This window comes from Mytilus trossulus, chromosome 4 (assembly GCF_036588685.1).
Source record: "Mytilus trossulus isolate FHL-02 chromosome 4, PNRI_Mtr1.1.1.hap1, whole genome shotgun sequence".
NCBI lineage: Eukaryota > Metazoa > Mollusca > Bivalvia > Mytilida > Mytilidae > Mytilus > Mytilus trossulus.
Genome location: NC_086376.1, coordinates 28252994 through 28265846, shown reverse-complemented (window position 1 = coordinate 28265846; position 12853 = coordinate 28252994). Strand labels below are relative to the sequence as shown.

General features: G+C 32.0%; 1 protein-coding gene across 1 annotated transcript; it reads right to left on the bottom strand.

Annotated features, from left to right (window-relative positions):
- Positions 1-3158: 3158 nt before the first annotated feature.
- LOC134715021 (uncharacterized) lies at positions 3159-5233 on the bottom strand. Its single transcript, XM_063576863.1, has 2 exons — positions 4211-5233; positions 3159-3463 (listed from the first exon to the last, which is right to left on the bottom strand). The coding sequence occupies exons 1-2, from the start codon at positions 5138-5140 to the stop codon at positions 3455-3457; spliced, it is 939 nt and encodes a 312-aa protein (XP_063432933.1). The 5' UTR covers positions 5141-5233; the 3' UTR covers positions 3159-3454.
- Positions 5234-12853: the final 7620 nt, after the last annotated feature.

Here is a 12853-nt window from a genome sequence, read left to right as displayed (position 1 = left end):
ATCTGCCCCTGGTATGTATCCATAGGTAGTCTAGTGGGTAGTTTACATGCATGAAATATTTGTCACTGGACATTAGACTACCAATAATTGACCAATTTATGACGAAATATATAAAATTGCTTTATTAATAATTTGCCTTCAAAATATTCATGGTTGACTCTTTTTGTGTACAAAGTAATTGCATGGAAGATAAAGGATTACACATTTTAGATTGAGTTGTACTTTAATCAAGGTATAAAGAACCATATTTGCTACTCTTTATTTTAATGAAAAAAACTTTTAATTGTCAAAAATGTGTTTAGATCAAAAGATTGATTTGTAGGATGTTAAAAATATGTTTGAAAACTAATTACAAACTGTTTTGTTATATTTGGAACACAGCATTTATTTCAAAATAGCCAATAGCAATTGTTGTTCTAATATCTTGATTACGATACAATGAAATATTACCCTTGTGGTCATACATGCGTAGTTACTTAGTACACGGACACAGTATGTACTATGAAAATTAGAAGGCAAATTCAAGCAATTTGATTGGACGAGAAGTTGTAAGTATGTGCTAAAATAACATATTTGATTAACTCCAAAACAAATTCGTATACAGTGAAACCCCCAATAATAGATCAGCTTAAAACAGAAACTAGCGTGAACTAAAGTTTGTTCAAATGTTTACAGTGAATAATCGTTCATACCAATGAGAACCGTACACTTACATACATAAGGCCGTTAGTTTTCTCGTTTGAGTTGTTTTACATGGTCATTTCAGGGCCTTTCATAGCTGACTATGCGGTATGGGCTTTGATCGTTACTGAAGGATGTACGGTGATATATAAAGTTGTTAATTTCTGTGTCATTTTGGACTCTTATTGAGAGTTGTCTCATTGGCATTCATACCACATCTTCTTCTTTTTTCATACTTATCGCACGAGAAGTCTTCAGTTCTTGATCATAATTGAACTCGGATTTAACAGATTTTGTTATAAATGAGCAGTGCCAATTTTGTAAAAATATTGGATAATTCTCAAATTGGCTCTGAATGTTATTTTTGGAAAATTATTGTCCTGTTATATTTTTTTTAGTCTCAGGAGATTTCTAATCATACACTGATATGCACAATGCTTGGAGGACCACTACATTTGACTGGCCATATATATGTTTTTTCATCTATATGCACGTAACACGAAATAGAATTTTAAACTGTGATATGTCAGCTATTTGGATCATTATATCTGTAGCATACATGATATTACAAGGAAAATGATTTTCATATAACTACGGAGATACGTTTAAATTGTTGACAATTATGATAATGGACTACCAGTCTCAGGGAGAGGACCGTTTGCCATACAGTCAATTTTTCAAATAGCTTATTATTTTGTTATTGTTTGAATGAGAAATTGTTAAACAATTAGGTTTGAACTCCATAATTCCACGTTTATTTGACCATCACGAAATGTACTCACTATCAGCACGTCTGATTCGGTTCTTACATATCCGTGGCGATCAAATATTTGGCATTGTACGTTCCTGATGAAGGTAAATGCAGAAAAGCGCATCGTACGCATGGAATTTATAACGTGTTGTTTTAATTTTTTTGCGGCGAAGTCTGATCCTTTTTATGTACCAGTATGGTCTTCTGATCTGTGATTTTAACGATTATTACCTTTTAACAATGTTTACTTTTAATTTATTACATCCCTTGATAGATACCGCTGCTGGTGGACTATAATCTCAGTAGTTAGAAAAATCTAAAAAGACAAGCGCCCGCATGAAAGAGTGTGAGATAACAAGCAGCAGGAAATTTAAACAACAAACCGAAGAAAGACGGACAATCATATTTGCCTAGGAAAATAAACCTGCAAAAAAGAATTCATGCAAGGAAGTATAAATATGGGCAACAGTAGCATACCGCTGTTCAAAAATCATAAATCGATAGAAAAAAACCAAATCCGGGTTACAAACTAAAACTGAAGGAAACGCATTAAATATAGGAGGAGAACAATGACACAACATTAAAATGTAGAACACACAGAAACGAACCAAGTATTAGACAAAATCTGATGAGAATAACAAATGTAACATCAAAACTAAAAACAAGAATTTTGGATAGGAAAGTACCATGACACGTCTTATAGCAATGATAATTTACACTCAAACATAAGAGGGAACAAACGACACAACAGAAATCCCAACGTTAATATGTAACACACACGGAAACGCACTATAATATAATTATGGCCATTCCTGACTTGGTACCGGACATTTTTAAAAAAGAAAAAAAAAATGGAGGGGTGAACCTGTTTTTTTGGCATGCGAAACCTCCCGCTTTAATGGCCATGTTAAATATAACATTAAAATGACAACATAACAAAACATTATCCTGCCACGAGGGCTAAATTGAAATGACAAATATGAAATTTAACACACTCGGCAAATTTAAATCAGATGACTTTTCTGCGTTCTTCAGAACTTTAAAACCGGCTTGATGGGTTTGCGTTAAATTGTAAATATAAACTATATAATTTGATCAAATATGTTAATTAGCGGGATTGGATGGTTTGTTACTACTGAGAAAAAGGAGTTTACACACCTAAATTGTTACGTTTTTCATTAATTCTCGTTAGAATTCATCTTTGCAGGGCAGTTTCAAGGATGGATCTAGATATAGTAAATCTTTTTTGATTCGGTAATATTGTTTATAGAAATCAAAGGTACCAGGATTATAATTTAGTACGCCAGACGCGCGTTTCGTCTACATAATACTCATCAGTGACGCTCATATCATTTATGTCACATTCATAGGAATATGGAAAATGTGAGCACTTGCTTAAATGTAGATACTTGAGTGAATATCACTCATCAATATATCGGAACATGGAGTAAAATTAATCTGCATATACTTGTAGTTGAAAATATTGATTGAACATAGCTATAATAGGTTTCCAGTTGAACGTTCGATGCATAACTTCTTTATTAATCAGAGGCTATATTATATGTATATCTAATTTTTGGTAGACATATTAAATGAGCGTTTTTTTTGCAACCGCTTATTATATTATTACTGAGAATTATTGCGCAATATACTTGTTCTTACAATAGTGTTCATTTGATAGTTTTAAATAAAGTAGAAAGAATGATAAACAACCAGGGATTATTTTTATTTTGTATACAAACAACAGTTTTAAAAATAACAAAAAAATCATATTTAGTTATTAAAGAACACTATGTAAGTAGTAGAATACTTTTCTTGAATAAGGTTACTAGAGTTATTTGTAGTTTATATTTTCAATGGTACTTTTGAATATATCATAAACTTTGATTAACGAAAAGTTTGTCTTCCATTTATCATGGTTCAAAAATGTATTATAATCCTGATACCATTTATGTGATTGTCGAGAAACAGTGTTGTCTTCTTTGCAATGGAATTCATGATTTTCTCTCGCAATTCCATCCTTTAATACCCCTGTTAAAAGTAAAATAATGATTACACCTTATGAACTACGAAAAAATAACAAATTGTACAAAACTAAAAAATGAAGCTATATTGTCTAAAAATAATATTCATTTTGTTTATAAGACGTATTTGTTCAAAGGACAATTTGTTTTGCTTCATTTCAACTGCTCATATATCTAATAAGTCAGAATATTAACTCCCGTTTGGATTTATACTTTGTACTTCCCACGTCCAAACCAATGGTTGCAACACATGGAGCACGATCTGTTTATCTTTCAAGAGCATGCTCACGGTTTCGATGCGGTTCGTGTTGCTAATTGTTTAGTTGTGTATGTTGAATAAATCACAGCATAATGTATAAATACCGGAATGCGCAAAAGCTTGACGACCATCATCTATATATATTACTATCTTAAATAAGTTTTTGTTTTTGTAAAAAAAAAAAATCACATCAATACTGAACTCCGAGGAAAATTCAAAAAGGAAAGTCCCTAATATAATGGCAAAAGCTCAAACACGTTAAAGGATGGATAAAACCTGTAATATTCACGACTTTGCACAGGCATTTTCATATGTACAAAATGGTGGATTAAATCTGTTTGTATAAAATATCTATTATATATTGACATGGATGTGTGCACAAAAATAAACAGATATAATACGTAAAAATGAAAACTTTTGATAAAATGGTAGCTACTAAAATCCTAATTGATTTTGACTTCAACATTATAACTATGCTTTCTGACCAATACTTACTCCTTTTCGGGATGTTCTTACACGATGGTTTGGTCGTCCTTCTCGTGTGGCAGATACTCTATTTTCCCCTCCTTTCAGTTGTCCTGACGGTGATTTATTAAAGGAAAGTAAATGTACTTTGTAAGGTTTCATGATAAATTGTTTTTGTGCTGGTCTGTTCTCTCCTGCACGTCCTCTCGATCCTGTCGACAAAATCCCCTTTCTGATGGATGGAAGTTTATTTCTGTTGATTGGATTGTTCCGCTTACTGTGTTTAGATAAAATAATTTTAGCTGTATTTGTCATAGTTTTGAAAAGATTGGCATTTTCTTGCACCCATTTAATAATGGCGTTCCAAGCCGGACTTACAGTACTGGATACTGACCGTTCCAAGTTCTGTGAGTTCTTGTTGGTGCCTTGTGACGATTGTAAACGTGAACGTGAAATTTGTTGATCTGTTGGTATCTGAGGTATCACTGGAGAGTTGCTGTTTGTAGAACCAACAATATTTTCGTTTGGAAGTGCGTTACTAAAATCCAAAATGACAGGCATATTCAGTTGACTACCTACCGACATTGCATTATTAGAGCCTAAATCATTCTGAACTTGAGGTACAAGGTTAATTTTAAAATCTTTGTTATGCAATTGATTGTCTATTCTGTATTCTGGATACGATTGTCGCGCATCATACCTTTCTTTGAGCGGCAATTTCATTGGATAACTTGGTCCTGGAAGATTTCTCTCTGGATATTGAGAAGTTTGATCTGTACCAGATGATGTCTTCTGATGAGACAGTTTACCTAATACCTTACCAGTATGAGGATCTATTATATCAATTTCATTGTCCCGAATTCCAGAATCCAGCAAACGTATCACCTCCATAGCCAGTGGAGAATGTTTTGACGGAGATGGTTCACTGGCTTCAGGTGACGTAGGAAATTTACGGTCCATTGGCACGAGCTGTCTCTCAGTAATAACTAAATCTAATTTTCCGGTCTTGGGATCTTTCTCAATTGTGAATGTTGTATCAGGTGCTTCATTTTTACTGGTAGCAGGGTTTGAGTTTTGAGTTGTGGCACTGTTTTTTCCAAAACGCCCATTGGATATTGTTTGTGCTAGCTTCCCAAAAACAGGTGTACTTTGAGGTGACGCATAGCCTATGAATAAAGCTAAGACAACAAACCACTGGATTACCCTAAAACGATAAACGAGAAGCTGTACAATGTCAATAAAGATTCCCTCTTCATACAAGAGATATTAACATGTATATTCAAATCTTCAAATCTTAAAACTTTGCATATAATCAACTTTGATAGGAAACTACAAAATAAAGAATAAAAGATAATATGAGTAGACCAGTTATCAAGTGTTACGACTGTAACATGCGAGATTACCATCTGTATATTAGACATTTCACAAATATAAACTTGTTTTTATCTAAATTAAAATACCGTTTCAAATAAAACCCTTCTAGTTTTGGTGTGACAAAAAAAAATTGGCGTTTATTTTGACATTTGTTATTATTTTATTCTTCAAATTCAAATTTCGCTGATACTTCATTTCACATTTTAGCCGTTTTCAGCCAACTTTTTCAAATTGTCATTCACATATTTATATAAAAGAAGACCTCAGTTTTAGATTTTCGCAAAGATTTATGATAACCATTTTTTCTTTTTTCAAGGACAGCCAAACTTCATAATTTTCCAGGTATATATATATATAACGTATATTGAAATTTTAAACCTAAATACAGACAAGGGCATAGCGAACAAGTTGATATATATCCATCTCGAAAAAGATGTACCTAAGAAACAGCATCTTCCGAAAAGGGAAAACTAACATTTGGGAACGGAAAGCCGTCTCTTTTATAGAAAAATAATTGTAAATAGTTTCCCCGTGTGAATTTGTAATGTCCTTATCAATAATGAGGGTTGTATTGGATTTATTTAAAGTAAGTTCCCTTTGGACAATTTCCACATTAAACTAGAAATATTCAAAGTTAAGTTAAAAGAAATTAACAAATGTGGTATAGCTAACATCACAAAATATACTCTTAGCAAAGATAGATCAGTGCATCTATGAAAATTTTCTTGCATTGCTGTATCTAGATTTATGAAATGTTATATGAATATTATGTTTAAGAAAAATAAAAACTTTCCGGATTTTTTTTAGAAGCCTACAGAAGATACCAAAATAAACAAACGATATACTTGATTTTATACGGTTTCCCCTGCTACACAGATCAAATAAAATTTTGTTGTGCAGATTGTCAATTGATAAAGTGTACTACATCTTTAATATGAGATTAACTTTCTAAGCATCTTTCCGGACTTATGTTGGCTTCTTTTGCAGGAACGAAATAAATGCTACGCAAAATATAGTTAATTTTTTACTACTTTGAAAATTGTTATTGTATAGTTTAAACTCTCACATCATTGAATAATATTTTAGCCACGGAAAACTAGACGAAGTTGTACTTTGAACGAAAAAAAACAGATTAATGAATTGGAAATTTTAAATTGACTTTTAAGGTTTGCTTGTTCGTTGTGCTGTTGCATCCCGATCCGCGATTGGATTCTTAAGAAGCTTCCTTGGTACATACTTTTGATTTTAACAAAACTGGAAAGTTGCGATACACTGTTTTAAAAAAAAACAATATCCTCATACATGAATTATAAAATACGCTATAAATTAGACAAAAAAAGACAGTTTCGTTTGTTTCAAACACTTTGAGAAGCTAAATATAGAAATATCTTATCGCTATCATCATTCAATTTGGTTCAACTATGTTAAAATAAGATTAAAAAAAAAACATCGCGGTTTTGGTATTGGAAGTAGAAAATATAACCTTATTAAAACCGTATTCATGCAACTTTTAATTTGAATTAAGGGTAGGTAGTTGCGTATGTTTTCAGAAGGTGTTTCTTTTATTAAGATGTCAACATTGATTGATTGTGTAAACCATAAAATGCGCATCTGGTGGAAAAAAGTAAATGCCTTGTATATCGGCTGTTTTTTAACATAAGTAAATTAGGGCTGTTCATTAACATTATTTTATGCCTGATGGAATTTTCATTTATTAGTTATATTAGTCTTTAAACTAGCTTCCAATATGTGCTGTTACAACAATATTAAAGGACAATAAAAAAAATGAAAACAGCATGTTATAAATTTCATGCGTTCGAAGCCTTTTTTTCTAGGATTTACCGGCATCGGGAACGCTCAAATCTGAATTTGTGAAAGCCAAGGATGTATATGGACTGAAAACGTTGAAGGGCTATTAATTAAATATTTTCTTTAAAAAATGCCTATTCCATAATAGGCCCAACTTTGGCTAAGATATTTGAAACCTTAGTTTCTGTATGATTTTAAAATTCATAAACGGGCAATTTTAGATAGTTTGTTATAAATCATGTTAAATGTTAAAAAAAAGAGGGAGGAGAGATAGAGGTTAAGGACAAAAAGAAATTTTTACCGCAGTTTTCTGAAATTAATGGTTTTGAAGTTCATCCAAACAAAAAACGAGCATAAGGGAATATTTTAACGTGATGAGTAGGTTTCCAAAACAAAATTTGTAAAATGAGAAAATAGGGGGGCCAAACGCGGGCCTTGTCGTACCTTGTCCTTTACCATTGTTTTATTTTTAATTTCTAATAAGCCAGACAGTATCTTTTAAACATATATACTAAATATACACCAACCGAGGACGATTATTTTTCAAATACATGTAACATTAAAGAAGTGATATAAATAAAATTTTCAAAAGCAAAAACTATCAAATTAGTCAGCACTTCTGTTGAAATGAATTATCATTGATATGGTCATAACTATAAATTAACTGTTGAAAAAACTTTGAAGTTTTTGAAATATTAAGGCTATTTTACCTCAGGAATAGATTGCCTTAGCTGTAATTGGCAAAACTTTAGGAATATTGGCCCCAAATGCTCTTCTACATGGTACTTTATTTGGCCTTTTTAACCTTTTTTATTTGAGTGTCAATGATGAGTCTTTTGTGAACGAAATGATTGGCTGGCGCAAAATAAAATTTTCAATGGAGTTTATTTCCTAAATTTTTGAAGATACTCTTCTTAATACATAAAACAACCGGTTAGAAAGCGGTATTTTTTAAACTAGCTAGTAAGTGCCCAAATGTAATTTAAAAGAGTTATCGTATATTTATTCATGTCTATCTACTTGAAATGACGTCTTTTAAAGTAATAACACACATGTCCGTTTATCTCTTGTAGAGCACAGCCCTGACATAATTTATCATTTGAAAAATGAACATGTTTATCTGTGTCAAATACATTAATTATCAAAATGAAAAGTAAAATGCTGAGATGATACAATTATGAATAATTTATATAAATTTATCACACTTTTACGCTCTAACCTTTGACAAAAATCAAGTTTTTATTAATACCGTTTGTCTACTTATTGCTTATGAATATACTTTTCTTAAATAAAGTAGAAACAAAAGAATTAAAACTTTCAAATATTAAGTCTTTGAAATTTAGATTTTTTTCCCGAAATGATATGATGATAATCAGTGTGGGTTAATACATTTTCTAGAGTAAGTGAAATAATAAAATGTTGCATCAGACAATACAAAATAGGGTTTATATAAAACTAATCAATATTTAATTTCTAGTGCTTAAAGTCTAAAATTAAATTTAACATAGATAAAGTATACATTTGTCATTTTTTATAGAGATATTCTTGAAATTGACTTTTAAAAAGATGAAAACAACACATAATAATTTTCACACGTCCATAGCGCTTTTCCTGATTTCTCTTCATCCGAAACTTCTTCTTAAATCTTATTATTTGACAGCAAAGAATGTATAAAAACCGAAGCAGTTAAAGAGCTACATAGTTGGAAAAATGGAAAATTCTATGCTCGTTTATTGAAGATTAACAATAATAAGCAACTACACTAAAACAATTTACAATGTTGTAAAAAACAAATTTTAAAGTGTAGTAAAAAGGCCTTGCACACTTATTCAAAAGAATATCACTAAAAATGATAAACAAATAAGACTTACTGCATCATGAAAACAGTCACACCACAACTAACGCGTTGAAAGGTGTTATATTATTAATGAAATGTGTGTCACCCAAATTGAAATTATGTTAATTACTACCGTCGAGAAATATGGAAATGAGAACACGAGCAACACTTTGAACCTGACTGCTAGCAAATATTTTTAATTCACAAAATCAATTAAAAATATTTCTATCATATTAATTAATCTTCTAGCCAAGAAATAAAGTTTGTTTCTTATTTTTTTAAATACTTTCTCTGTTTTAAATTAAAAAAAAAATGATTACCGATAGTTAAAACAGTTTCAAACAAATATCAGATCTATACTTTACCAATGACAAAAAACGTGATTTATATCTTGTAGAAAATTCAATATTGATGGTGCAACAAACAGCAGATTATGGTGTCAATATCCCTTAGAATGTATGACATTCAAGTGAGTGGGACACTTTTACAGTTAACAGTTCATTGTTACATTATGCAACTGACATTACAACTTACTGATGAGACATTTATTGTCAATACGCGTATTCGATGCAGAAAAATCGTTACTGTTCATGTTATACAATGGATAAATATCAAATGAAATATAAAAAAAACCCGGATCAACTGTACATCATGTGTTATACTGTTACAAAATAATTGATAAAAAAATGGACGTAGTGACACTTCCATCTTGATCCTCGTGTAGTGCAGAGATCCCACTGTGTGTTGATTCGCATTTCAGGTGATGCATACTTGGCAATACAAACTGACACTGTCAAAGCTTCAAGTTTCACTTCATTCAATTTGGAGTTCATGTAGCTCAATAATTGCCGCAGTATTTTTGGTTGCAACAATTTTAAGCCATTTACGACATTTAAACATCGCTAACCTACAATTAACCATATTCATAACCAGATTATACAAAAAGGATTGCTACAATCTTGACGAAAAAAACGCTTCCCATGCTTTGCTAACAATTTCCCATGCTGTGCTCAGAATGATTTTTCAAGAGGAATCTTCTAGTTAGTTTATATTATGCAATATTTAAAGGTTATGTTTTCGTCACATTTAGATTTGGTCTTGCCTTTCATTCATCAACGTTTTACCTGCCTTTCTGACTATATGTTTAACATTCGTGCACAAAGGATAATAGTGGTCAAATTATGACATGATAGATTAAATTTAACCCGGTATTGTCTGTTACTTGTTATTTCACTATAAATGTCTTTCTATGATTGTCATCAGTATCTATCTAAAAAGCAGGTAAAACCAGGACCAGGCCAAATTGAAATGACAGTAATGTATTCATTGGTTTCCCTGGGATGAAGCATAACTGTAACTAAAGCCGAAATACAATTACTAAGCTCAAAGGCAAAATATAAAAGAGGAAATCAATAAAAACTTACAAAATCCATCAACGGAACAAAAGCGCTGTTCCGTTGCTTCTGGTTTTGCAAAGTATGTGTTATGATTATTATCCCCGTACAATACTTTTATTCAGTTAGTCAGCAATTCGGTGTTGCCATGAATATTAATAATACTAGAACACACCCGCGAAATCGCTGGCATTCAGAGCGTCTTTGAAAGGATGTAAAGTGTTGTAGGAAGAATTTTGTAAAAGATTTAATGACTTGAGAATTTCAGGAAAAGTTTTCAAAGTCATAGGTACTTGGGGACAGGAAAATGTTTTTTTAACCCTCCTCCTTTATTTCTAAAATTCCCAATTTTGTTTTCTATTAATTTCATTATGAACATACATTTAGTGTACATGTATTATGAAAATTCCAGTCAGGAGCCTGTAATTCAGTGGTTCAGTGATATTTGTTTTTCGTTCTTTTTTTGTACATAAATAAGGCTGTTAGTTTTCTCATTTGAATTGTTTTACATTGTCATTTCGGGGCCTTTTATGTCAGACTATGCAAACATTTAGTGACTTGAGAATTTCAGAAAAGGTATCAAAAGTCATAGGTAATTTGGGACAGGATAATTGTTTTTCTAGCCCGGCTCCTCCTTTTTCCACAAAATAATCCTTTTTTTTCTCATCTGAATTGTTTTACATTGTCATTTTGGGGCCTTTTATATCAGACTATGCAGTATCGGCTATTGCTTATTGTTGAATGCCGTAAGGTGACCTTTAAATGTTAATTTCGGTGTCATTTTAGTCTCTTGTGGAGAGGTGTCTCAATTGGCATTCATACCACATCTTCTTTTTCTCGACATCACGAAATTCGAAAAAATAAATCCCGGATCCCGAAATGGTCAATCCTGAAATTTCAATCTTAAAAACACCCGTTCCAGACGTTCCGAAAGTGTATTTTCTTTTTACAGTCAATTCTCAGTTTAATAATTGATCCACAGAGGTCATTGATATATTATTCAGACCCTCTCTATTAAATGAACCCTGTGACTGCAGTGGATAGTAAACTTGAAAATGATATAAGACAGAAAATGCACTTTATTCGTAGTATATAAAATTGAGAAAGGAAATGGTGAATATGTCAAAGCGACAACCACCCGACCATAGAGCAGACAACAGCCGAAGGCAACCAATGGGTATTCAATGTAGCGAGAATTCCCGCACCCGTAGGTGTCCTTAAGCTGGCCCCTAAAAATATGCATAATAGTACAGTGATAATGGACGTCATACTAAACTCCGAATTATACACAAGAAACTAAAATTTAAAATCATACAAGACTAACAAAAGCCAGAGGCTCCTGACTTGGGACAGGCGCAACATTGCGGCGGGGTTAAACATGTTTATGAGATCTCAACCCTCTCCCTATACCTCTAGCCAATGTAGAAAAGTAAAAGAATAACAATACGCACATGAAAATTCAGTTCAAGAGAAGTCCGAGTCCGATGTCAAAAGATGTAACAAAAGAAAATAAATAAAATGACAATAATACATAAATAACAACAGACTACTAGCAGTTAACTGACATGCCAGCTCCAGACCTCAATTAAACTGATTGAAAGATTATGTCTTCATCAAATGAATATCAGGCACAATCCCTCCCATTAGGGGTTTAGTATCATACTATCCAAAAAGAAAAACGCAAACCGGAGGTCTAATCTGACTTAAATTTCGTCCACTGACGGATATAAGACAGAAAATACACTGTATTCGTAGTATTAATGTATGTTCATAGTATACAGAAAAACGCAAACCGGAAGTCGTACTTTAAATTTCGCCCAATGGCGGAAACATATCCGGACGTCTTTTTTCTCGTTTTTCACCCAAAATAACTCAATCTGAATAATCATATATGAATGGATGACAAATGCGATTATGCACTGTACCCATAGGACACAGAGGCATGATGATTAATTGATTGTGGAAAGAAGAGAAGCGACACCCAAAATGAGGTCTTCTCGTTTAATAGTATAGATGGTATTTCATTTTTATAAATTTACTGTTTGCCAACGTATGAATTATTCTAAATATTTAGGATTTTCTTAACCCGGAAATAGATAACCTTAGCCGTATTTGGCACAACTTTTTGAATCCTTTTGTCATCAATGCTCTTTAACTTAATTTTTCTGAATAGTTTTATCTGAGCGACACTGATTATGTAGATACAACGCGCGTCTGGCGTATAAAATTATATAAGCCTGGTACCTTTGATAACTATAA

What these genes read in the sequence shown, in the direction of transcription:
- LOC134715021 (XM_063576863.1), bottom strand. Translation starts at nt 5,140, where the DNA reads ATGGACCGTAAATTTCCTACGTCACCTGAAGCCAGTGAACCATCTCCG.